Raw genomic sequence first — 27,191 nt, forward strand, 5'->3', positions numbered from 1 at the left:
AGCAACGAAGCATAGCAACGTAGCATCTCTGGTGGAAAAGAACAGTAAAGTAGTCCCGATATAACACAGTGAGACACGTGACATCACTTTAAGTATTCTTAAATATTTACACATTAAGATTAGAATAACATTAAAACATTAACAACAAACTAGATATCCTTTGACCTTAGAAAAAAAACGATAAGTTATTGGAAGACGTTATGCTTAAATGCAAATAAAAAATTATCACATTGATATGATTTTATAAAGATAACCTTCAAAATTCGATAAATTATGTTCAGATAATCGTACTTTGAATGCAATTTTTATAAGCTGAATTGATTTGTAAGTTGATTATAATTCATATCCAAATTATCTTTACCGCTACTAGGAACGTCTTCAAATATGCTATCTTCTCCTATCTATTTTGATTGATTTTATCCAGCTTTATTTATTACCTAGTTACTAGCTTACCGCTCGCGGCATTTTTATTTTTATTAATTCTATATTTTTGTTAATATTATATGCTATTATTACTTATATACATTTTTTCAAGATATAATATATGTTTTAAACTGTATATTATAATTTATTTTCATACTGTTAAAAAGTAAAAAGGAATAAACGTTTATATACGAAAAAGGTCCCTGACATTTCTATCGAACGCTAACTTAAAAATATGTAGGTATACGTAATTCTACTTATACATAAAAAAACATTCATTACATAAAAAAATGACATTGAATATTAAATAGTGTTTGATCCTTCTCAATGGTCCGGGAGCCAGCAGCAGATTTTATGACCAAGTTCCTCTCAAGCGGTAATTAGTAAAATGCATCAAAGTATAGTATTATGAAGCCTCGTGAACGTCAGCTGGAGCTCGGTTGGGGGGAAGAGCAGTTGTAGCCTCTCGTATCAGCTGACGGTTTTTCCACCAAGATACAGCCAGCTGACATATATATTTATCCACAGTTACATATAAGCTATCATCAGGTAAATTTTTGTTTGAGAGGAAATAACGGAAAATAAATTTTTCTTTAAATTTAACTTTCATGTTCGAGACACCAGCTGACGTATAATACACCATGTTGTAACCAGCTGACTATTTTTTTTCGTTGAGATATTGGGTTAACTACAATTTGACAAATTTTTAGCTGAGAGGAAATGAATGAATGAATGTATTTTTTTTCCTATGTGCGTGGGAGGCTACAACCGCTCACCCCCCCAACCGAGCGCCAGCTGACGTTCACGAGGCTTTATAATACTATACTCTCATGCGTCTGACGAATTATCTCTTGAGAGGAAATAGTTAACCAAATTTGCACCTGGCTCCCTAACCACTACCTATATTATAAATTCTAAAGTAATCTACGGATATTTTCCAAATGTGTATCTTTGTATACCGGTTACCCTAGTGGTTCTAGTACTCATTGAAACTGGTTTACTGTTTAGATAAAGTCATTTCAAATGCATAGTAGATTAGCACAGTAGACTAATAAGTACATAGTTATAGGTACATATAGTAAAAGAAGCTGTCCCGGCATGTTAGCCGGTTATAAAACACCTAAATTATCATCGAGATATATGTACTATACACAGACATATATGTATTTACATGTCTGTGGTACTATACTATCTCTATGTAAATTATAAGAGTAAGGCAGACAACGGTCTGCCTTACCTACTTACTTATAACTTAGGGGTTTTATATGTATTTACACTTATAATAATACCTATATGAATAGGTATACCCAACATACTTATATTTTAGTACATATGAAATGATATTGAATGGAATTTTTAACGCTTAGTACCTAGTTGCTCTTTTTAGCTGATTATAAGACTCAAGCACAGACTCAAGTTTAAACCAGTATTAACCAGACATCCTTTATTTATTTTTTGTTTCTAAGTCGTAAAAGTAAATAAGCCCGTCTCATAACACATTACCTATACACATTTTTTTGTGTATGAGTATTTTTATTTTTTTTCTTTATAATTGTAGGTACCTATATACATATATTATATAGGTAATTAAAGTTTTAAAAATATAGAAAAATAAATATACTTTTTATACTTAGTTACTAACGGTTTAAAAATTAAATAAACTTGATTATTTACTTTTTAATTCTAAATTTTATATGACCCTTGGTAATTAAATGTTATTTACAACAACTGGTAGGTATAGAAATATTTATTTCACAAAAAATACATTGAGAGTTGATACACCTTTTTCTACTAAGCACAATTGTATATTCGCTTGCAACAAACTTAACCAAGAATATGATTCAATACTTACATATTAAAATATAATGAATCTTATCACTTGTCCGCGCACCCATTAGTACTGACTACATACACAAAACATCAATAAATATATTCGTACGTCTAGTTTATCTTCGTCATGCAACGTCTGGTATAATCTTGCTATCAATATTTGCATTGCATTACGAGATTTTTTAGTAATAATAGCCGATTTTGAATATTATGTCTACAGTATTATAATATTGTATTTTTCTGTTTACATTATATAGTAAGGTTAATTGTTGAAATTTTATGTTCGGCACCCTATATCCACAATTTTAAACTGATATTCATATAAAAATAACTACGTAGAAAAAAAACCGACTTCAAAAACGGAAAAGTAAAAACAAGCCAATGTAAAACATAATTTTATGTTGTAACTAGTAGATTTGATTTCATAATGCCCGGTTTACACGGGCTTAATACTAAGTGCTTAGTGCTTGGCACCGACTTTAAACCTATTTAGTAAATAGCACAACTCAATGATATGTATTAGGTAATTAATAATATCAAATCTTTTTTATTTTTATTTAATACTTTTTGGTGTATTTTTCAATAAGAATCAAAAGAGCCCAAATTCGATAAAGTTGAATCATTTAATAACTTAGTTCCTATGTCAACTTCCGATTCCATCATCATATCAGCTCTACGTTATAATTTTTCATCGCTATCCAGTTATTTACATACGTATAGGTACGAAATTTCAGCTAAATCGCTAACCAGGAAGTGAATCAAAGTTACTTGCTAGATTTCATTAAAATCATCGAAATCAGACAAAAATGCTCATAAAATAAAAACTAGTGGGCCTATCCGAATAAAATTTTTATGGGACAAATTCGAAACTATTCCACATCAATCAAAATAAGAATCACGTACATCGGTTCAGAAACATCGGCGTTATCGGTGTACATCTTAGATCATTACTTAATGATCTAAGGTGTACATACATAAAAAAAATATACCGGCCGAATTGATAACCTCCTCCTTTTTTTTGAAGTGGGCCAAAAATATCGGAATAATAAAATCTAAATCGAAATAATCGTAGTAACTATGTATCTCCGTGGTTTTCAACAAAAAAAAATATATAATTTTATTGCGCAGATAGTAGTTACTAGTTAGTATTATCGTTAGAGTATAATTATATTCTATGGTTTTATAAAGCAATTGTTATCATTTGCATTTTTGTTTTTATTTGAGTGTGTAGTTCACGCGTCGGCTTCTTTCAATGTTTAGAGTTTATTCCCAATAAAGCGCATCACACACGGTGAAGATACTATAATATTTTATGTTAAGATTCTCTAATATAAAATATTACAGTATCCGGTATCAGCGTTCTGACCATCATTTTTATTTTTGTCATTGCGTACTAAGACCCCTGTAGAACCGCCATCCTGTTACAAATGACCCGAAACACTGACACAATTACGGGTCATTTGTCTTGCCCGACGATCTTTAAAATTAAGTACCATTATACTTTTGTAAAATTATTTATTCCTTTTCCTTCGTTGCGTTGGGGTCTTTTTTAATTTTAAATTTAATTTTAACTTCGGTTTCTTATTTTCATGTAATGTTTTAAAGTGAGCGAGACCGAGCTATCAATAATTCTACCTCCATATTGCATTCTTACATCACATTAATTTTATCATTGCGAAAGTTTGTATGTATGTTGATATGTCGGTGTGTTCATGATATTATCTATTAGCTTGTTGCTCCTTGACATCTTTTAAGTTGAGCCGTAACCGTGCACAAATTGCAAGGGACCACAGTGGCAAAAGAAGTGGTGTATTTAAGAAAAAAAATGCCAAAGGCCAGGCCTATGTTATGTGGCTTTGAGTAGAGTTTAAAATTTCCAGGATGTGGCTATCCTCCCGCGCCCATATCTCCTCTTCTTTCACAAACTTTCATCTGTGCTTTGAACCCTTCCCTTTCCACCCCTAGTAAATGGCAGAACCGATTTTGATGTAAACCATGACTATTTGTACCTACCTCTATATTTACACGTCATATCCTGTTGTTTGATGCTCCCTTGGGTTTATTTATGCCCACTATCACCCCTAAAGTGCCCTTTATGTATGTAATAAACGGATGAACCGATTTTGATAAAACATGACTAATTGTAATTCACACGTTGCCCTTTCATATTTTGATATGACGCTTGAGTGTATTATTTGACCACATTCGATTATTCATTCACACTTTTACCGCTATAATCTAATAAATGGATAAACCGATACAATTTATCTTATAACCAGCGTCGGAAAATATGCTGCCTAACAAAAAACCGCATATAATTCGGATTACCTGTTAGCGACCTACGGTGCCACAGACAGACACACATAGCGGTCAAACACATAATACCCATCTTTTTGCATCGGGGGTTAAAAATAGAATACGACATATTTTAAAGAAAAATTTACGTAGAAGAAACCATAATGCTAATTGGACCCCCCCTCCATCCGCTACTACTTCAGCTTGCCCCCCCACGCTTGGGGACTTTCGATATGATCATCAGCATATTTTTATTTCCATGCCCCCAAAGTGATATCGGAAAAAAAAACATCCTATAGCCTAAGTAGAATTTAGAAGTGTGATCACAAGCACGCAATTTTTTTTAATGTTTAAGTCTTTTATAATGTTACAGTTCCGTTCGTTAATCACATCTATTGTATATTATCTATACTAATATTATATAGCTGAAGAGTTTGTTTGTTTGTTTGTTTGAACGCGCTAATCTCGGGAACTACTGGTCCGATTTGAAAAATTCTTTTGGTGTTAGATAGCCCATTTATCGAGGAAGGTTATAGGATATACATATATCATCACGCTACGACCAACAGGGGTGGAGCCACGGGGGTGAAACCGCGCGGAGCAGCTAGTAAAAATATAAGCTTTAAGTGATTTTTGTGACCTTGCATGTCTCATATTTACCGCACTATTATTCTTCATTACACTCAATATGTACATTGTATAATGTACAGGTATAATTACATCAATTACTATATTTCTTACATAGGTACATACATGTAAAAACCTTAGGTAAAAACAAATACATTACAACGGGTCACCATGAAATTTGACTTTGATTGCAAAGCATTAAATTTCGTAGTTTAGGTCGTAATTAGACGGAAAAAAAATATATGGCATGAAAAACTTTGCTTTTGTGCTTAGAAGACTGATTGAAGGAAATTTTTAAAAATCTCGGATTTTAATTTTTTATTGAAAATAAAACTATTGAAATAAAAATGTTTATTATTTTTATTAAGTTTTACTATCAAATTAGCTTACAGAGAAGTGGAAAATAACTTAAAAGTGCACACTTTTACTTTTTCTTTTATGTTCATAGCTACTTTCTCTCTATAAACCCCAAATATAGTCGCCCATCATGTTTTCATTGTATTGGCCTTGATAGCGTTGTACAAAATTCATGATGTCCTGATGGAAACGTTCTCTTTGCTCTTCGGAATAGGCTCCCATATTGTTTTTAAATTTATCCAAATGAGCATGCAGCATATGTACTTTTAATGACATCCTGCAGCCCATGGCCTTAAAATTTGTAATTGGAATTTGCCTTTCCTTCCAAAAACCTTTTACAATATCTACAAGCAACATGTGGAGCCCATGGCTTATCTTGATTCCGTACAGGACAGTCAAAATATGCTTCATAGGCTTCACAGAGAACGTTAGATATCTTTAGTTCATATTTCACGTCTCGAACTATAATAAATTGACCACATATAAAACAAAATGCATCAGCATCGTATTTGCACTTTCGTGACGACATTTTAAGTTATTCTGGGCTTGTAAATAATACCTGATGGTTGTTTATCACTCGGGTGCCATCTAGCGGCACAGTGTAAACGTTAATATCCCACTCTCACCGCGCGGTCTTTTTAAAAATATTAAAATCAATTAAAATTTATGAAAAAATTGAAAAATTAGTATTATTATTATAACTATCACAAAAGCAAACTTTATACCGAAAAAAGGTATTTTCTTTTCGTTTTTGTGCATAACTAACTGGAAAATAATAGTATAAACTTTAGGACAAAGAACGAAAATTTTTTTGTCGAGTCGTGTTATTTATATATTAAGAAACAAGAATAGGATAATTGCAGCTAATCTACTTTAGAGAAGCCAAATTTTTTTTTCTGAGGTAACTAACTAGTTATATGTATTTTATATTTTTACAATTCTTTCATCAAGATTTCAAGAGTTCGATTCACATTTTTTTATGGTAGGAGGAAAAATTGAAATAAGTTATTATTAGTCCATATAACGCGAAGATTTCTGGTCACAACTGATAGAAGTACCTGAAGTCCTGAACCCTGGGAAGTGTGAACTTTTCAGACATATTATTGCTTAATGGTCTTAAAAGGTCTGCAAAGCAAAACATTATATTTTAATTAGTCATATTTATAAAATTATTAATATTAATAGAATATCTATTACTAGGTATGTCTCGTTGTGTATAATATTAGATATATTCGACTAAAAAAATCTTATCTTTTTTGTATTGGTACATAATATGAGAATTAGGTTCTTATCAAATGATGTGTTCTCAAATAGATACAACTTAACCTACTTATTTAACGATTTGTGGAGTCGTTGTTTATCCATACTAATATAGTAACTCTGTCTGTCTGTCTGTTACTCAATCACGCCTAAACTACTGAACCAATTTGCATGAAATTTGGTATGGAGATATTTTGATAAACGAGAAAGGACAGGCTACCTTTTATTGCGAAATAAGTACCACAGGCGAAGCCGGGGCGGACCACTAGTAAAAAATAAAATAATAAATTTATATAATATATCTACGGATTGCTTCTTATCAACGCAATTGAGAATCGTGACATGATCGTGACTATTCATTTTGTTTCTGGTGTGGCACTTATCGAAACAAGAATTTCATTCATAAACTGTGAAGTATGTATGAAATGCAAATAAAATAACATTGTTTTCAAATTCTGACTCAGCTTTATTTTCAAACATAATATGTATAGGTGCTATCGTAAAATTATCTTAACTAAATAACTACATAATGGGAAATTCTACGAGTATTAAAATTCTTTGTTAAGCGTACAATGTTCTACAATCTATATAAACAATCTATAAAGAATTCATGTAACTAGGTGCCTATTTTATTCATTACTAGGTGTCCCGCCCTGTTGCTACCATGGTCCATGGACAAACCCGGGGGCAAAATAAAATATTTTCCTCACAACCACCATCCTCACAAAAAAGGTTGCATTTTTAAGGAATATTTGCAGCTTAATATTATTGCACAATATGTTAACTAAACCCATGCCGCATTCATAATATTATAAATTGCAAAGGATTGACGACACATCTGAAACAAAAAAAAAGTGTGAGTAGGTTTCAGATATTAGGTATTTTTTTTTTTTTTTTTTTTTTTTTTTTATGCTGCGATAGGGGAGCACCAATCACCAAGCACCACGAGTATACACCAATATTACCTATATTGATTAGTGAACAAAATTAAAATTTAAAAATACACACTTGGTAAGGTATAATATTCATTCAGAAACAGAACTATATATAATTTATTTTTATGAATTATTGGAATCTAAATAAATTCGTTCATTCAAATTTTAATGTATTTGTGACTGACTGCATCTATGACTAGCTGTGCCGCGCGGTTTCACCCGCATTGCTTCGCTCATGTTCGTCTTAGCGTGCAGATGATATAATAAAATTCGATAAATGGGCTATCTAACACCGTAAGAATTTTTCAAATCGGACCTGAGATTAGCGCGTTCAAACAAACAAACAAACAAACTCTTCAAGCTTTATAGTTTATACTATTAGATGCTATTAGTATAGATTATTATGATAGAGACAGGTGTACTAACGCTACCTACCCATGGGGGTAACGGCCTTTTTATCGTAAAAACTATATAATTATTATAATGTTTTTGGGTAATTTATTGTAATAGACAAGAAAGTATTGAAATATAATGTTAAGGTAAAAGTAATAAAATTCCGCAAAGGTATAAGTTTCATGTTATACTTCGGAACCCTTCTCTGCACATGTTCCAAGTTCCAACACACACTTTACCAATTTACTTTATCGGTGAATAAGCATAAATGTTTTGTGTTTTACGTATCATTATTAGTGTTTTTTCGTTCATCATGAGTATGATAGTATGATAGGAAGTGACTCGAGACATTAAAATTTAACGCATTCATATGCTAGATTGGGACTTGATATCTCACGCCGATCTTATGTGGGGGAGCTTTTTCCTATGCGAGCTGGCGCAGTGCGTGTTCGTTTTCAATTTTTTAAAATGCAGTTTTATAGGTTTTAGAATTTTTCCAAGGAAAGTAAAAAGGCGTTATCGTTACGGTCAATCGTGGAATTTGCCTGGTTTTTAACAATATGTTAAATATGTAGATAATATCATTTCAGTTACTTAATTAACTTACCTCTGCAAAAGTGTCAAGACAAATTGGATAGAATATAGTGCGGATAACCAGCGGTATTGTTGTCCTTGTCAGCATGAATAGAATAATTTTTTTATTTTCTATACTTGTATTGTTCTCCCAACCACATGAGTAAATTGCTTGTCGCATCATTTCACTCTACATATGAAAAAAAAAGTTTAGTGTATAAGTAGTTGTACAATTTAGAGTTCTTAATCTACTGTAACCAAATGATAGTAACTTTACAATTATTAAAATTAAAGAAACTTTAATCGCGAACTTTCGGAGTGGGCGCCCCTGTGCACTGCAAAATTGTTTCTTAAAATAAAACTAATAGATGATAGGCACATATTATTGTCCGAAACTCCTAGTTTTTGTTAATTGGTATATGCAGTTAAAATTAAGATTTTTTAAGCTGCAAAATCGTTCATCAGACTTTCGAAAATATGCCAATAAATAGTCAGGTGTTTTTATTGGAAATGGACATGAATCCATTTAAAGCCTCAATAATATATACAAAAAATTCGACTACCGTTTCCATCAATTGATCACTGTAATAACAGGGAAAGTAAAAATGACAGAGAGTTCCAAAGAAAAACACTGTAAATTCCGCATTAAATTCATAACGTCGTAATGACTGAAACAAAAGTAAATCATGTTATTTATGATTTTATTAGCATGTTGTTATAACCTATTAAATTTGAGATGATATATTATGTACCTCAAATATTTGAAAAGCAGCCATGGGGATTAAAATAGTAGTTATTTTCAAATTGTACTCAAACATAACAGTAAATACATCCTGCACTTCCTTAACAAAACTGAAAAGTGAATTTTTATCATTGTTAAAATGTATAACGCCATTATGTAGACAATGTTTGTATTATACCTACAGTAGTATTTGCCATTCATTTTTTTAGTAGTTTATAATGTTGCATCTTACCTGTATATAGACGCCAGTTTAATGTTAATGTTCTTTAAATTTCTCTTAACGTCACTTCGATGACAATTTTCATCAAAAATTTTCAGTATCCTTCGACTAAGCAGGTGAAGCTGACCGCACGAGTGTAATACGAAAATAGGCGCCAAGGGATCAAAACCAATGTACATCGAGCTCGCAAATAAAGCAAATAACGATGTCACAAGAAATAAGAGGCAATAGACAAACGGCTCATACTTATGATCGTTAATAAATTGGGGATAAGTCATATCAAACATCGGAACCAATGTAAACTCCCCGTTGATATATGAACATACCATAGAATATATAGCTTTAGAGGGAAATACTAAAGCCGTGTATCCAGCTATGAAACACCAAATTACGCAGATACTTTTCCCCTTTTGCGAATATTTAAGTATAACGGATTTATCCTCTTCCGGGAAATGTTGCGCCGCTTCATAATCTTCGTCCATTGTTTGTATCAATCTCATAACAGAGAGACGGTGGTGATAGAGAATTATTAACTTAAACACTATTATAGTTGCGATGATAGTCATTAATACATTTTTAGTAGCTTCACTGTAATTTTGTTTGGGTATATCGTGAAAAATGATTGAATAAGTAAGGAACACAAAACAAAAACAGCTGACGAAAACATAAACGAAAGTATTAATTTTATGCCAAATATCATAAGTAGCATAGGGACTAGATCGGCCGATTTTCAGAGCAATATTTGCAATTTTATATTCCCGATTAAATTTTAGTGTTGACATTGTGTTCAACTTAACTCTTGTCGTACTAATTCTAAAATAGTATGAAGCCTGAGAATTTGTATCTGATACTGACAACGGTAATCTTTTTAATACAATTCACTTCATATACTGTCAATCTTTCCATGGATATAAAAGCACATATTAAAAATGATACTGATTGATTGACTGTCTTCGTTAGGCAATAAACATGTATTTTCCTGTAGACTATAATGGACATGCTGATGAGGAAATTACACAATACACATATCATATCACTTTATATAAAAAGAACGTGAATGCCGAGCACACGTGTCAGAAGTGAAACTTCTTTGGCAAAATTCAAAGATAACAAAATCGTCGCCTTACTCTGTAACCGTGACGTGACGGTATTTCTATGACGCGACCATGAAATTTTACTCTCAACGGGTCTAAAGAAGTTTCACCTTTTTATTATGCGTGAAATAGGATATTTTTAAAAAAGAAAAACACATTCACATAGCTGGATTTTATTTCATGAAAATATATGTACTACTAAAAACCTTGTAAAAAATTCAATCATTTTACTAGTTTCTTGGAATAAATTGGAGATTAACAGTTTGCCCTGGGGCTAAAATGAGACTGTGCTTATCAAATACAATTTCGTCAGGTTTCGGTCCGTTGGGTAAAGGCACAATTTTGAAATTCATTATTAAGTAGGCGAGTGCATGTCGTAGAACGATGAGGCCGAATCTTTTTCCTGAAATAAATAAAGATAGGTAAATAAGTGTAAAAGGATTCCAAATAATATAATATTCAATGATTTCAATTAATAATCTATAGGTCTAGTACGTAATATCGTACTATGTTCTCAGTCTCCTGACGTTATTGTACTAAGTAGTACCTAGTTAATTATCTGATTATGAATCGGATCATCGGTTATTAATAAATATTACAGTAAGAAGCAAAGAAAAACTTAAAATTAATATCAATCTATAATAATAATTGTAAATAAATAGTAAAACTAACCGATACAATTCCTAGGTCCTTCGCCGAACGGCATAAACGTAAATGGCTTAATATTCTTTTCGTTTTCCGGCAAGAATCTATCGGGAAGGAATTTCCTCGGTTCCGGGAAGAGGTCTTCGTCGTAATGCATGCCGATACCATTGACATATACCGGTGTTCCCGCGGGAATGGTTAGTTTGTCGTCTACTTGGTAATCCTTGGCTGCAATACGGTCTAACCAACCTAGAGGTGCATATTTTCTGAGACCCTCTGGAATAAAAATAAGGGTACAATTATTACACTATGTGTTTAGGATTTCATTAACGATAAATGAAACTTCTTTCTTTGGGGAAGCTATTTCAATTAATAGAAAAAAAATCGATATCGAATTTTATAAATAGCACAAAATTCGATATCGATTTTTTTTCTATTCAATAATTATTATTAGAAGTATTATAAAAATTTTTGCTTGGATTGAAGTTAACATTATCTCACAGATCTTTATTCCTAGATTTAATAAAAACGTGTTGTTTTAGTTTAAACTTTGGAATACACATTACACGTCGTACCTTTTATAACACAGTTAAGATACACCAGTTCGCCGAGCTTTGTCAAATCTAATTCACCTTCGACTTGTGATATCTCTTCATACAACTTATCCTAGAAAATAACATTTTTATATAAAAACAGATTTTTGTTTCCTGGCTTAAATACAATAGATAACATTGTCAATAAACATTTCTAGAATGAGATTAGACATTGCTATTTAATAGAGTATTCCACTATTCTGTAGTGAGGAGTCCCAACAAAGTAAATAGCCTATGATTAATGTTATAATCTCTATAATTCTCGTGTGACAATGTTAGTTACCATACTCCTCCAAAACGGCTGGACCGATTCTCATGAAATTTTGTATGCATATCGGGTAGGTTTGAGAATCGGCCAACATCTATTTTTTCATACCCCTAAATGATAAGAGTAAGGCAGAACAACGTTTGCCGGATATTATAAAAAGGTTTCTTTACCTGTAATTCAGGCTGGAAGGCTAGTTCGTAAATAGAAAACGTTAAACTAGATCCAGACGTGTCGAAGCCCGCAAATAGGAAGAGAGCAGCTTGCGCCACTACCAAGTCATCACTCATGTCTATGAAAAAGTTAATACCAAATTACGTTTATCTTTTAAATAGTAGTTTAAGAAGTATGAATTTTATTACCGATTTAAAGATCTTTATAACCAATAAAATATATTTATTTCTGGCAGGACTTACCTGTTAAAAGAAAATCGCTCAAAACAACAGATGCATTTAATGAAATTGCCCCAAGTGTTATTCTTTGTTATTACATCTTGATAAAACTGAATTTTAGACAATAAGATGACTAAGAATAAGTTAATTTAAGAATGTCATTACCAATGGAAGAGAAGTGCGTGCGTCTTAATAATTTAGTAGTAAAAAAGTACCTTGTTTATCATTTTCTTTAAGGGTCAGCAGAGCATCCAGCAAATCTCTTGGGCTACTTAAATCTTTTAACTCTTCCCTTCTCTGTTTCGATGCAATCCCTAGAACTTTTTTGAAATAATCTGTAGCCCATTTAGGGAATACAGTAAATCTGTAAATTCATACAAACGCTATTAATAGATGATAAAAAACCAATATTCTATTCTGCTGAATTTTACTAAAATTTTACAATTTACAATCAACGCCAAATATTTATGTATGCCAATTGTAAGTAAGTTATGGGATATTTCACGATAAATAAATATCTACCTGAAAATATCCACTAATTCAGGAAAGAAGAATACACTGCTCCAACAAAGACCTCTGTACCAGTTAAATTCCATAAAAGCTTTAGTGACCAGCCTCATGGAATCTTCGCCAGTGAGAATAGCATTCGTCTTTACACCAAACGCGGCAGTTCCAATAATATCAGTGGTAAAGTCCGTTAACAGATACTGCAAATATCATGAAAATATCAATAATTTGTTATTTCTTTTACTAAAACAAATCAATAAGGGGGATCCACACAGAGCGAGAAGCCTTGCGAAGTAATTGCTGCGCGAAGCAGCTCGGTTTGTGCGAATGTGTCTCGGCCTAGGTCATCCCGACAAAGAAATGTAAAAATTACTCACTCTAAGATTGATTTTACTATTGTCTTCGGAAGTTTTTAGTACATGTATCAAATCTTTTGACTTAGATGTAAAAAGATCCTGTAAGGCCTTCAGTTTGGAAGCAGTAAATACGTTGGTTAAATGGCGGCGTACTGAAGACCATTGTGGATCCTGTAATAATAAAAATGCATTTTTATTAACATTGTTTTTATGTAGGTACACAAATCGAGTAAATTAACATCCCTACTGATATTATACGAACATGCGTACGTGACTGTGTGTTGAGCACATATAAACCATAGAAACAATTTAAATTACGAAAACTGGAACAGACCTTGAGAAACCTTGAGAAAAAGCACAGGTTACTTTTTCCCACGGAAGGATACACACTTAAATAGGGGATGGAAATATGTTCGGCTTTCACGTGAATAATGACTTAATAGCGAATAATAATAATGTGAAGTTTGTACGTACGAGTGTACCTAGTTTAATAAATAGATGAAGATTAGAAAAAAACCTTTATGGTGAATAAATTGAGTCCTCCAATAGGATCGGAAACGCCGGAGCTTGTAAATCTGTCTCTAAAATTGGCCGCGTCTTTAACGAGGACATTTCGCGCCAACTCCGGTGAATTAATAAGAAGAACCGGTCGCCAGAACCACCACACCCCTGTGTAGGGTGATTTGAACTTTTGGTACATGTCTATCATCCATATTGTCTGAAAAGTGAAAGAATAAGTACTTATTGCAAAATTGAATTTGTATAGGAAATTACAATTTTAATTTTGAATACCTTCATTAATTGTAAAAGTAAGAAAGTTGAGTAAGAAGCAAAACGGATCCTTCATTAATCATTCCTCTGCTCATTATTATAAATGTCAAAATACCTAATATGCATATATTCATTATTTATCCACCGATTAAATTGGAGTGATTGTGTATGCTATGAAACAATTGCATGTTCCATAAGCTTTATAAACTGCAAGTTTCTTTTATTATTCCATTATATAGGATATTTCTTACGGGGTTCTGTCGCTGCAGGAAGGTAAGACTCCCCATGACGGGGTGAGGCGGCATGTGCGGCACCCCGCGCTTCGCCCAGTACTGCCGCACGCCCGACCAGCGCACGTACAGCCATGTTAGAGCACATATCACCGCTAATATAAGTAGTGTTCCGAACATTCTGCAAAGAAATTGTGTTTTGTAATAAACAAACTATAAATAACTCTTAACTATAGTAACCTCATAGTCCTAGTTCCTAATCGTCTAGAATTGTTGCAAATTATTATAGGTGTCTAACTACAATTTAATCTATCAAATTTAAAAATAATACTAAGATATATAATAGATAATAGTAAGTACCTAGTGTCTTATACTATCAAATCACTGCTTTCGATATAAATCTATCTAACTTACCGATTGATATGAGGTTTAAGATATTTTAGGTGATATCACTACAGGTGCAGATATGAAACCTATCTATGTCTTTACTTATAATACCTACTTAATACATCCTACTTACTATTATAAAGGCGAAAGTTTGTAAGTATGGATGTATGGATGTTTGTTACTCTTTCACGTAAAAACTACAAAACCGATTGCAATAAAATTTAGCATACATATTATAGAGGGTAACTTGGATTAACACATAGGATAGGTTTTATCCCGGAAATCGGGAACGGGAACTATGCGGGTTTTTCTTTGAAAACGCGGGCGAAGCCGCGGGCGGAAAGCTAGTAGGTATATAATAAAACAGTCACCAGCACATTTCTAAACACTAAATATTTTTTTTTCTGTTTGTTTATTTGTTACTTACGTGATTGAGGCGTTTTGACATTTTTACAAGGTGATAGACCCAATATTAGATTCACCTTATATGTAACACACAAATGTAACCGGTGGTTATAAAAAATAAGAGCTGTGATAAACTGAGGCGTCGGATGTTTTTTCTATTAAAATAAATAGCTGACGATACGGTTTACTAACTGAAGTTGTTAAAAATGCCTTTTCTTATAATTCACTAGCAAACCCGGCGAACTCCGTTTCGCCACCAGAGACACCTTTTCTTTGCTATAAACCTCACGGAGCCCGAGACCTTTCCAACAAATGCAAAGCCGTGGAAATCGGTTCGTGCGTTCTGGAGTTATAGCGTCAGAAAGGAAAACCCGACTTATTTTTAGATATGTATTATAATTCACTACGATAATTCATGAAGCAGCTACAGAATATTGTAGGCAGTCCTCGAAAGCGAAGCGCGCGCGGCTGTAAACTAGCTTTTACCTCGCTGCTTCGTTTCTGATTTAAATATCCAGTTCTCCTTTTCACTAAACAAATATTAAAATTTTCATTAAATGTGACAGTTGTGTTGCGGGCAAAGAGATAAAAATTACAGTTAGAGACATTTATTTCGCAATAGAATATATTATATGAAATCACTTACAAAAAAATATAAGTATTTACAATCATGTTAACCCTTAACATTGTAAGTAAGACTGATAATAGAAACAAACAAAAATAACAACAAATTGAGGGTAGTTAATATAAGCATAAATTGAAAGTACCTAACCTCACGACATTTTAAGATAGAATACACAGAGTACCTTAGTAATATTATAAGTTAGTGACGTAGAATGGATAAAGGGTGATTAATTAATTTGTAAAAAAGAAAGAATTCCTATAGTATAATTGTAAAATAAAATATATTTCATGCTTGTCGCATTTACAACATTGTACTAAATTATTGATGCTCATATTGAGTGTCCTATCAAAGGTCGATACCTAATCTTCATTCGATAAGCGCTCTTCCAAAAATTTAGCAAGGAGATATTATCATAATTAAATAACCTTGTCCTTGACGTTGTTTACGCCGTCTATTGCTACTTAAATCTTATAGGATTTATAAAATCTTACAACTTTCTCAATCTACCATTGCACAGATATACCTATTGTAACACGTCGAACATTTTAAGGTGATGATTCATGATAGGTATCTACATGCATTTTGAAGGTGAGTAGGTACTCGCAAACTCACGTACTCGCAAATAGATGTACAGCACCTATTAAAAAAATATTTGCCTGTCTGTCTGCTGATCTGTATATACGAATCTAAACAACTTATCACACCGAAACTACGGGTTCATGAAATTTGGTGTACTTAAAGTTCTAAGTTTGTAGCGTGTTATTTTTTTTTCTTTATATTCAGAGTTGGTTGCCTTGCAATAGGGGGTAAAAGTCCTATGGGAATCTACTGTCGAATTGATGATGTCAACTGTGTTGTTGTTCATCGACGACGACACAAATACCTACACTTGCAGGGACTGCATAAGTGCATATGCAAGTTTATATGGTACCTATCTATATCATGCGACAGCATGAAACGTGTCGAGCAACGCCAAAAGCATTAAGTATTTTAACTTATATTCAGCGCCAATATACAGCAACAGCCTTTTTCAAGAATGTTACGTTCTTTAGTTTGAGGATTTTTTTGTATTAGGTAAACTAGATAAGTAAGTACTAAAAAAGTATTAAAAATTAATTCTCCAACGAAAAACTACCTTTCTTTATCTTCTATTCTTTATTTATCACATTCATAAACTATATTTTTTATATGGACACCGGTCAGCTAGTTATTTTTTATTATCACCTATTTTAAAAATTGATTCATACATCAATCTGAATATCTAGTATAGTTTTGACAAAGTTGGCGATATTTTATTTTAAATAAAAAAATGTATAAACCTAAAAATATATTTATAGTAGTTAGGTACGTCGACTCAATATTGTAGATCTAAAATATTATTTTTATTTTTGCATGTTTTCTAATACCAATTCGCAGATTATTTTTCACACATGAGCCAGTAAATATCACGTTTTATTTTTATATATACCTATACTTACAAGTTTTACTAACAACACTATTTTTTTTAATCGTACATACACTAAAACATAAACAAAATATTTAAAAAAATACATACATGGCAAATAATTATTGCTGCTAAACACTGCTAAACACTGACACTTCTGAATTTCATCAATCCATCGCAAACAATATCATACTATCATCAAAAACTTTGTACATACATATTATTTAAATGTTATCAAATTGTTTAAAATATATCATGTACTCAGGGCACTAAGCAAAACGACAACCAAAAGATCTAATGTATTACGTATTATCTTGTCTTATTGAAGTGTACTCTGCAGTGCAATAGATTTTTTGTAAAAGGATTTATTTTTTAAAAATCAAACCACGTTTAGTTTGCCCAACCTTGACTTTTAAAGATTTTAGTAGCTAGACATTTTAGCCGATGTTTTCAATATCTAATATTGATCATATTTTTTGCCTCAAGGTTTGTGTTTATTTGTCTACTCTAATATTTGTATTGTCAATAAATTAACTAAACCAACAAGGGGTAAAAGGGGTAAATCTTTAGGTTTAAAAAAATAAAAAATAAATACTGTTAATTTAAACAAATAATGTAAAGTTATCACAACCTAGTGATTGTTGTAATAAATATGAATGCTATTAGGATGCCACCATGTTGTATTCACAAGTTTTCTAAATTACTCCACATTCGCATTATTTACTAAAATTCGCTATGAATACCATACAAAAGCAGTGAGCAGCAGCAAAACCTACATAGATATTAATGTGTAGTAGTTAGTAGTCATTTCCTACACCTATTAATTTTGGAATTCTGAACTAAATAGAGGAGGAGGGACATAATAATACGAAAAATCACTTAAAAACTTTATTCTGAAAAACAATTATACATTTATAAAGATCATAAAATTAATAGGTAATAAATTTGACACATTTTAACGTCTAGGGATAAAATTAATACGAAGTATTTCTCCTGGTAAAATGAAAAGTGCCCTTTTGTCGTATTCCAGATCGTTTGGTTTCGTTGCGTTTTCTACCGGACTTAATTTATATTTTAATACCATGTTCGCTAAAGCATGTCGTACTGTTACGAGACCGAATCTTTGCCCTGAAAATAAAATAAAAATATTATCTTAAAATAAAAACAAAATAAAAGAAAATGATACTAGATACACACTTAAGAATATAGGTTAAGAGGAATGTAGGTACATATTGCCAAGTTGTTTTAAAGACACTGGTATTATAGGTATATGCAGACTGTCTGAATACGGATCCAAAATTTTAACGAACACCAATAGTCCTATTTAAAAGAAATCTTACCAATACAATTCCTAGGTCCTTCCCCAAACGGCATGTACGTAGCTTGCTTAATATCTTTTTCGTTTTCTGGCAAGAATCGTTCTGGACGAAATTCCTTAGGCTGCGGGAACAAATCTTCATTATAATGCATGCCAATAGCGTTGATGTAGACCGGCATACCAGCGGGAATGGTTACCTTGTCGTCGATTTTGTAATCCTTTGAGGCAACTCGGTCTAACCAACCCATGGGAGTATATTTCCGAAGGGCTTCTAAAATTTGTAGATTTGTTTATTACGGTTTTAGTATGTAAAATGTATCTATTATCAATAAGAGTTTATGAGTTAATAAAGTAATTAATAAATGGGTATAAATATATCAATTATCAACGAACATCTAAGCAATTATATTCCTGGAGCATTCTACAGAATAAATTTATTCCAATATATATACTAGATCCGAATAAAATTATGATTGAATATTCATTATGCCTTAGGTAAGTATACAATATATCAGTTTTTTCTAAATCCTAGCTAAATCTCTAAATGTTGTTATAATGTATTTTCTATATAATTATACTTTCCGCCCATATTCCGCCTTATCGTGCTACAAACGTCAATGTTCGCAATGATTAATTTTTATCTCGTAAGAATAACTAGTACTTACATAGTTGCTTTTATCTTTAAATAATATATCTCAAAATGACGTGTTATTTCTGAATCCATTAAAACCATACAGTTTTTGTATTCTTTAAGCTCTACCGCTAATCATCTATAAAATCTAAATCTTGAATGGTATCACAATTATAATTAGATTATAATTATATTTATCGCTCAAAACCGGCGGTACAGAGATTTCTAATCACATATCATTACCAATGTAAAAAAAAACTGGTTATTATCTAATATATTATTAAGTCTATTATAAAACTGTAGGACTTAATATTTACGACAGATTAATGTTGGTTTGTAGATTACAGAATATCATTATAAACATGAAGAGTTTGTTTGCTTGAAGTACTGGTCCTATTTGAAAAATTATTTCAGTGTTAAATAGCCCATTTATTGAGGAAGGCACTAGGGCCTAGGCAGTAGGCTATACAGGGTTACTTGTAAAACACCAGCAACCTCGCAGGACAAGATAGCTAACAGTAACAACATTTGTTCTACGACTTTTGATAATTTGTTAGATTTAATTTTGTATAATTTAATATTGTAAACTCTACGCGCATCCCAAAAATTACGTAAACAAGAAGCGAACGAGAGGGGAAAGGGGGCGTCGCGTCGTCCTTTCGATAATGAATAGAACATAGATGTACAAATGTTAGGAGGGTACAATAAAAGCTTAAAAAATAATTTAAAAATAATTTATTGCATTATGCCAATAGTCGTAGAAGAAATGTTGTTACTTATGATGTTACAGTTAGCTATCTTGTCCTGCGAGGTTGCTGGTGTTTTACAAGTAACCCTGTATATCATCACGCTAAGACAAACAGGAGCGAAGCAATACGAGTAGAAAAGAAAAATGCTGAAAAATCTGGAATATACAATCTAATTGAAAAAATTACCTTTAATAATGCAGTTCAAAAACTGTAATTCAGCAAGTTTTGCTATGTCAAGACCATCTTCATTGTCATTTTTTACTTGAACTAATTCTGCATATAGTTTATCCTGAAACGAGAAAATTATCTACATTCTAGTACATAAATATTTATTTTCACCGATGCATTTGTTTTTATATTACCGATGCATTTATATTAGGTTTTATAGCAGCTCCTATTTGTGTACTATATTTTGTGTTATTAGGTACAGTTTTTTCGAAGTGTAATGGTAAGATGGATGACATTCTTTAAAGTAACACTAATGTTGATTATTCTTTAAATAATAAAATCGTCCGTATCTTTGTCGGAAATTTTCTTTTTTCGAATTCTTAAAAATTTCTTAATAAATCGTTGTTTAAGTACCTGCATTTCGGGTTGAAAAGCGAGTTCATAACATGCAAAGCTTATTATGGAGCCAGAAGTCTCAAACCCACCAAATAGTAACATGGCTGCATTTGCTACTATTATATCATCGGAAACGTCTGGAAACGTATTCGAGCATAAAATATACATTTATTTCTCTAAATTGACCATATTTGAAACGATATTGAAAAGCCAGTCAAAAGTATATCGTTATTAAAAATTTCTGAAAAAATTTAACTAACGAAAAAATTGTATTGAAAATGTGATATACTCATTAGTCATTACTCAATCTTAATAAAACTGAGTATTATTATTCCTTTACCATCTTTATCTTTAAGGCTGAGAAGCGCATCAAGTAAATCCTTTGGGTTAAGTAAATCTCTGTTTTCCTCCTTTCTCTGTTCCGATGCGATTCGTAAAACTTTCCTAAAGTAATCTGTAGCCCATTTAGGGAATAACGAAAACCTATAGATGAATAAGAATATTAAATTAAAACAAATATATACAAAACAATAAATACAACGTACCTACCTATGTAGAATTGAGTTCTAGAAAATAGCATAATATTTGAATGGCATATTTGAGACGTTATTGTAACGTCGAAGTCTGTAGAAACAACAAAGTTTTTTACCTAAAAATATCCACAAGTTCTGGTATAAAAAAAATACTGCTCCAACAAAGTCCTCTATACAAGTCGAAATTCATGAAGGCTTTAGTAACAACCCTCATGGGATCTTCCCCTGTGAGGGTGGCGTTCGTTTTGACACCAAAAGCAGCTGTACCAATTATATCCGTCGTATAGTCTGTGAACAGATTCTGGGAAGAAAATTGGTCGTAAGTTAAATATGAAACTGTCAAATGCGAAAATGTGTTTGTTTATCTTTTTTTTCACGTCGCAAATCGCAAGTGAGCGCTATTTTATTTGATTTTTAGGTCTGGATAATTAAGAGCCCAGAGGCTACTTTTATTTTTTATAGGCTACTTTTTCCGTGAAACATCTCCTTTTCATGGTAATTTCCTTTGACACAGAGGGCGAAGCCGCGGGCGGAAGGCTATATTTTTTAAATTTTATCCCGGCGCAGCGAGCAAATAAACAACTTACCCGCAAATTTATTTTAGTTTTATCCTTCGAGGATTCAATGCGTTGGATCAATTCGTTAGATTTTGTATCATATAAGTTTTGGAAAGCTTTTAGTTTTGAAGCCGTAAATGCCGTAGTTAATCGGCGCCGAATTATAGACCATTGTGGTTCCTGTAAAAAATGAAACAATTAATTATCTATCGGTCAATTAAGGAAAGCTGGCATGTTCACAGTACTCACACTTATGCAATTTCACTTACAGTATGTTCAAAAATAAATGCGACTCTAGTTTCATTTTAGACTTGAATTGTAAAATGGGTGCGTTGTAGACAAATAAATAAATAAATAAATAAATAAAAATGGATAAAAGTATTAATAATTATTCAATTATCAAATAATAATTAAAATTCAGTCATAAAAACAATACAAATAACACGTGCGCTCACTCCCAACACACGGATGGTTGTTTTGATAATGATTTAAATAACGGACGTCTTCTGCAGTTGCGGAGCAGTCTTGTCCTGACTTTGGTCGAGTAAAGATTAGGGTTGTTGAGGATTCCTCTTCCGCTTCCTCATAATGCGGAAGTTCCGCAATATTTTGGGTTCCTCTACCGTTACCGCATCCTCAAAAATGAAAATAAAAAAATCCTCTTCCGCTATCGCTTCCTCAAAATTTAGAGGAAATTTATGAGGATGCTGATCCGATCGGTCGGCGACTTTAAAAAGCCTATTTAAACTATGTATTTGAGTTACGAGTCGGACTCTACTAACGAACAAGAGTAGAGTCTTACCGCCATATTTATATCTGCGCCTAACACTTATCTCTAAACATAATAATATAACATTTTCTCTCATACTCAGAAGAAACATATTTTACCAAATAATGTTTGTCAAAAGTCATTTTAAATTAAAAAACAAACAAGTTGTTTAAGCTTTAATAATAACTACCAGTTAGTTCTTTTTTGTAGAAATCGCATAATGTCGCTTCTGGCACTGATATAGATTAGGTTTTTTCTGTGGGTTTTTTCGAGTAATATGCATAAACAAAAGCTCATCTGAGTCCGGCTCGTGACTCAAATAGTATAGTACTTACAGGCTTTGTAAATTCGCGATCGGGCGAGCTAACAGTTCCCCTAACCTTAAACATCAATATGTAGAGACAGGAGAATGGCTTTTGTTTTAATTTTTAATTTTTAAAGTTTTTTGTTTTTTAATTTTGATTATAATTTCCTATCATCCTCATCCTCATCCGCTTCCTCTTCCGCTTCCTCATCCGCATCCTCTTCCTCAAAAAAATATCCTCTTCCTCATCCGCATCCTCTAAATTTGTGTGTGAAAATTCCTCTTCCTCCTCCTCTTCCTCATAATCACTTCCTCAACAACCCAAGTAAAGATATCTAAGAAATATTATATTTGTAGTAAGTACGTAATACCTACCAATACGCGCTAACAAATATGTGTTACATATTTATTGTATAATTTTCACACTATTGGTTTTAAACTCAAACTCAAAAATAAAATACAATTAGATAATACAATAGACATACAATTAGACTTCTTCTAGAAGCACTTTTGAATCGTCATAACAGTTGACAAGTTTTAACATTTACCACCAATTCAGAAAGCAGTATCTATAGAGAAGAAGAAGAATCTATTTAATCATAATCGTAATCTTCTACTTCACTGAAACTTTCATCGCTCGAAGAACTCGCCGTCGGAATTTCTTAATGTTATTATAAATGAGTCAGTGTAATTATCTACTTTTGGTTCTAATTGAATATATGTTTCCTCATGTTCTCGCGTCTTTCTCCAAACGTCACTAAACATATCCAGACAATAGCATTTGCTTCCTTTCTAAATAATTCTTCCACAGTTTTCAAGTTAAAGTTCACATTTTGTGATGCTACTTTCCCTTTAATTATGCCCCATAGTAACTCTATTGGGTTGAGTTCTGGATGGTATGGTGGAAGGCGCAATACACTATGTCCATGATCTTTGAGGATTGCATCAAGTAGGTTAAAATTGTGTATAGTTTGGCTTAATTTTTTTCTAATAATGTGATAACTCTGATTATTAATTAGTAATTTGATTTTTGAAAAAAAAAATGCCGATTTTAGTCAAAATTTATATTTTTCTAACAAGATCCTTATCATCCAAATTTCCACCTTGGTGAGAAAAATTGACATTTCTAATGAAAATGAACAAAAAATTAAATGATTTTATTAAATACTGTAAAATAGTCTATAATTCTTCCATTTACTGTATCAAAAAATTCTTCATAGATTTTTAGATATTCGTACTACACCAATTACATCACCCTGTATTTATAAACAATTGCAAAATATGACACATACATAGGCCGGGAGATACTGACACAAAATTTCGGGTCATTTGTAACAGAATGGCGGTTCTACAGAGGTCTTATTACGCAATGACTAAAAGAAAAATGATGGTCAGAACGCTGGTACCGGCGGACTAGTCGCATGGGCGTTAGTCGAACTCGTCGGATAAATAGCGAAAGTCAAACGATTTGTAACACAAAAATTTTAGAATTTACCGATAGCCCATAAAAAAGATGTAGGCGGTAGTGTCATGCCATACTTTTCCGGTGTAACTTACAGCCCCCCATACTGACGCGATGCGTTGATTAAAAAAAAAAAAACAATTCAACCATTTGTACCAAGCTAACTTTTGCACAGGTAATCATCATCGTGCAGACATTTACGAAAATCGCCATGCCATACTTTTCGGACGATTCCAAATGGCCACCATACCGCCGAAAATCTGCAAAAAAAAATTTTTTTTTCGCCAAACAATTTGTACCAGTATTGCATTTGGATTTTTGGAGAGTATTTGATAAAATGTGACCATTATTATATTTGTCATACTTCTAGTACTTAGGAGGAAAAAGTGCTGCCATACTTGAAAAATTAATTTATTCGTCAAGTTTCAAAAATACGACTGTACAATACGTAAAATAATTTTTTACAGTATGGGATCATTATATTCTGTTTGTTTGTATACAATTCTACCTAGAAAAAAATATCGCAGATTGCAAACATGGGGCGGATGATTGTAAGACTTAAGCCAAGACGTAAAAAAAATGAAAAGAATTGGCGATTTGTACCAGTACGGCATTTTTGGAAAGTATATGATGCAACGTGACCATTATTATATTTGCCATACTTTTAATAAAGGGAAAAATTAGTGCCATACTGCTACAAATCGTTCAAACTACGAATAAAATCTTACAATAAGAAAAAAATCTTATACACATTCGCCACCTCCCACAGGTATGGAATTATCACACTTCTATTTATAATCATTCAGGAGTTGTTGAAAAAAAAATTTAGGGTGGTACAAATCGTTTGGCGAGAAAAAAAATTCAAAAATTTGCAGATTTTCCGCGGTATGGCGACCATTTGGAATCGTCCGAAAAGTATGGCATGGCGATTTTAGTAAATGGCTGCACGACGATGGTTACCTGTGCAAAAGTTAGCCCGGTACAAATGGTTGAATTGTTTTTTTTTTAATCAACGCATTCACGTCGGTATGGCGGACTGTAAGTCACATCGTAAAAGTATGGCATGACACTACCGCCTACATCTTTTTTAAGGGCTATCGTGTATCTGTGTGCGTTTATTTGTGTTAGAAATCGTTGGACTTTCGCTATTTATCCGACGAGTGTGACTAACGCCCACGCGACTAGTCCGCCGGTACCAGCGTTCTGACCATCATTTTTCTTTTTGTCATTGCGTACTAAGACCCCTCTAGACCGCCATCCTGTTACAAATGACCCGAAATTTTGTGTCAGTATCTCCCGGCCTAACATGTGCAATGTGTAAATGAGTTGACGTTCCAGCTCTTCTTAATATACCTATATCGTTCTTATAAAGCTTTTTAATCCTACAAAAAATATTATACAAGAAGTGGATAAACCCGCTGACGCAATCTATTTTTGCCACGATACAAATTCAACAAAATTGCATGCTATAAGCACAGTGAATAGAATAACAAATTCGTCCTGTTTACTGTGCTAAAAGCGTACACTTCTGTCGTAATGTTTTATGATAAAACGAATTCAATTGCTAATTCATTCAGATCCTGTACGTACTTTGAATATAATCAAAACGCAAAATAAAGGGTTATCAACGGTTATCCCAGTCAGTTTTTATTTATGTAAGTACGTATATTTTTATGCGCAGTCGTCTATTATGATTTCTGAGTACATATTATAAGAATAATTTTAGGTATACATTTAATTATGGGCTGTGGAATGCAAGTAAATGGTCGCTAGATAAATTACGGAATGGAAGTAGCAAATAATATATGATCAACATGGTGATTTAATGAAGCTTAGACTAGTCAATGACGTTTCAAATGTTTAAAACATCTAAGGGATAATTAATGAAGATAACATATACTTTGAATAAAAATAATACTATGATTAAGTGTATCCTAAAAAGAAACGTAGGTATTGGGCAAATATACGAACCTTAATTAAGGATATATTAAGGGATCCAATGGGATCCGATGCGCCAGATCGCACAAACCTGTCCCTAAAGTTAGCGGAGTACTTTATGAGTATATTGCGAGCTAATTCCGGCGAATGGACGATCAAGACTGGTCGCCAGAACCACCACGCTCCTATGTATGGTGCGTTGAATTTCTGGTATAATTCTATCATCCATACTGCCTGAAAAACATAAAATATGATAATCTATCTCGCGAGATTGATCCGTCGGAAATTCAAAACAAGACCTTACCTGAAAATAATATAAAATACACAAAATACAACATAATTTTTTTTTAAATAATACAGAAAAGCAATATCTAATAAAAATTGTGTTCCGTAAAATATCACTACAATTTAACACATTACTTTTCGGTAGATTATAATCTATCTAATTATGCGATAACTCAAGAGTGAAAAGCTGCGGGGTCTATGCGTGAATGTTTAAAAAGTAAAACTATTGTTAAATAAATTCCACCATACACATAGTCAAAATGGTGTTTTTTTTTTGATTTGATATTTGATTAGACCTTCCCTTCCCCTCCATAGACATGTCACGTAACTTATGGATGCCCCATTATTTTAGTTCATAATATGTTTACAATCTCTCGCTAAAACAATCATCATACATACACAGTATATACATATATATCATACCAGTTTTATTTCAGATAAAAAATAATGGTAAATTTCTTACAGGGTTCTGTCGCTGCAGGAAGGTAAGACTCCCCATGACGGGGTGCGGCGGCAGGTGCGGCACCCCGCGCCTCACCCAGTACTGCCGCACGCGGGTCCAGCGCACGTACAGCCATGTTACAGCACATATCACTAATACGCCAAGAAGTTTCCAAAACATCCTGAAAAATGTATATGTCGCCGTCATCTGGTTGAATTTGCTTTTTGATTGAATGACTTGCTGCTTGCTGTATTGAAGGCAACATTCAAT

General features: G+C 32.6%; 3 protein-coding genes across 3 annotated transcripts; all 3 read right to left on the bottom strand.

Annotated features, from left to right (window-relative positions):
• Positions 1–7,245: 7,245 nt before the first annotated feature.
• Positions 7,246–10,441, bottom strand: LOC149485262 (odorant receptor 13a-like). Its single transcript, XM_089699612.1, has 5 exons — positions 9,668–10,441; positions 9,446–9,545; positions 9,257–9,361; positions 8,728–8,883; positions 7,246–7,630 (listed from the first exon to the last, which is right to left on the bottom strand). The coding sequence occupies exons 1-5, from the start codon at positions 10,435–10,437 to the stop codon at positions 7,577–7,579; spliced, it is 1,185 nt and encodes a 394-aa protein (XP_089555738.1). The 5' UTR covers positions 10,438–10,441; the 3' UTR covers positions 7,246–7,576.
• Positions 10,442–10,895: 454 nt separating this feature from the next.
• Positions 10,896–17,541, bottom strand: LOC149485263 (cytochrome P450 6k1-like). The gene is made up of 10 exons (XM_089699989.1): positions 17,481–17,541; positions 14,530–14,689; positions 14,025–14,225; positions 13,529–13,678; positions 13,167–13,351; positions 12,860–13,008; positions 12,426–12,544; positions 11,970–12,060; positions 11,422–11,670; positions 10,896–11,152 (listed from the first exon to the last, which is right to left on the bottom strand). Exons 2-10 carry the CDS (start codon positions 14,686–14,688, stop codon positions 10,980–10,982), a joined length of 1,476 nt encoding a protein of 491 aa, XP_089556115.1. The 5' UTR covers position 14,689; positions 17,481–17,541; the 3' UTR covers positions 10,896–10,979.
• A 680-nt stretch (positions 17,542–18,221) lies between these two features.
• Positions 18,222–27,191, bottom strand: LOC149485264 (cytochrome P450 6k1-like). The gene is made up of 9 exons (XM_089699993.1): positions 26,943–27,191; positions 26,228–26,428; positions 21,752–21,901; positions 21,281–21,465; positions 20,972–21,114; positions 20,650–20,768; positions 20,254–20,356; positions 18,710–18,958; positions 18,222–18,497 (listed from the first exon to the last, which is right to left on the bottom strand). The coding sequence occupies exons 1-9, from the start codon at positions 27,126–27,128 to the stop codon at positions 18,325–18,327; spliced, it is 1,509 nt and encodes a 502-aa protein (XP_089556119.1). The 5' UTR covers positions 27,129–27,191; the 3' UTR covers positions 18,222–18,324.

Source organism: Colias philodice, chromosome 10 (assembly GCF_061535455.1).
Source record: "Colias philodice isolate Cphi_HAF_F1 chromosome 10, ilColPhil1 Martin Lab GWU primary, whole genome shotgun sequence".
In the NCBI taxonomy this organism is placed as follows: domain Eukaryota; kingdom Metazoa; phylum Arthropoda; class Insecta; order Lepidoptera; family Pieridae; genus Colias; species Colias philodice.

Bases quoted from the DNA above. Each gene is read 5' to 3' on its own strand.
- LOC149485262 (XM_089699612.1), bottom strand. From the start codon at position 10,437: ATGTCAACACTAAAATTTAATCGGGAATATAAAATTGCAAATATTGCT. The intron at 9,546-9,667 runs GTAAGATGCAAC...TTCACTTTTCAG, and splicing joins AAACTGGCGTCTATATACAG to TTTTGTTAAGGAAGTGCAGG. The intron at 7,631-8,727 runs GTAAGTTAATTA...TTTTTGTTTCAG, and splicing joins GTCTTGACACTTTTGCAGAG to ATGTGTCGTCAATCCTTTGC.
- LOC149485264 (XM_089699993.1), bottom strand. From the start codon at position 27,128: ATGACGGCGACATATACATTTTTCAGGATGTTTTGGAAACTTCTTGGC. The intron at 18,959-20,253 runs GTAATTTTTTCA...TACAAATTTTAG, and splicing joins TTTGAACTGCATTATTAAAG to AAGCCCTTCGGAAATATACT. The intron at 18,498-18,709 runs GTAAGATTTCTT...TTTTATTTTCAG, and splicing joins AGGACCTAGGAATTGTATTG to GGCAAAGATTCGGTCTCGTA.
- LOC149485263 (XM_089699989.1), bottom strand. From the start codon at position 14,688: ATGTTCGGAACACTACTTATATTAGCGGTGATATGTGCTCTAACATGG. The intron at 13,352-13,528 runs GTGAGTAATTTT...TGATATTTGCAG, and splicing joins ATAGTAAAATCAATCTTAGA to TATCTGTTAACGGACTTTAC. The intron at 12,061-12,425 runs GTAAAGAAACCT...GTTATTTTCTAG, and splicing joins CCTTCCAGCCTGAATTACAG to GATAAGTTGTATGAAGAGAT.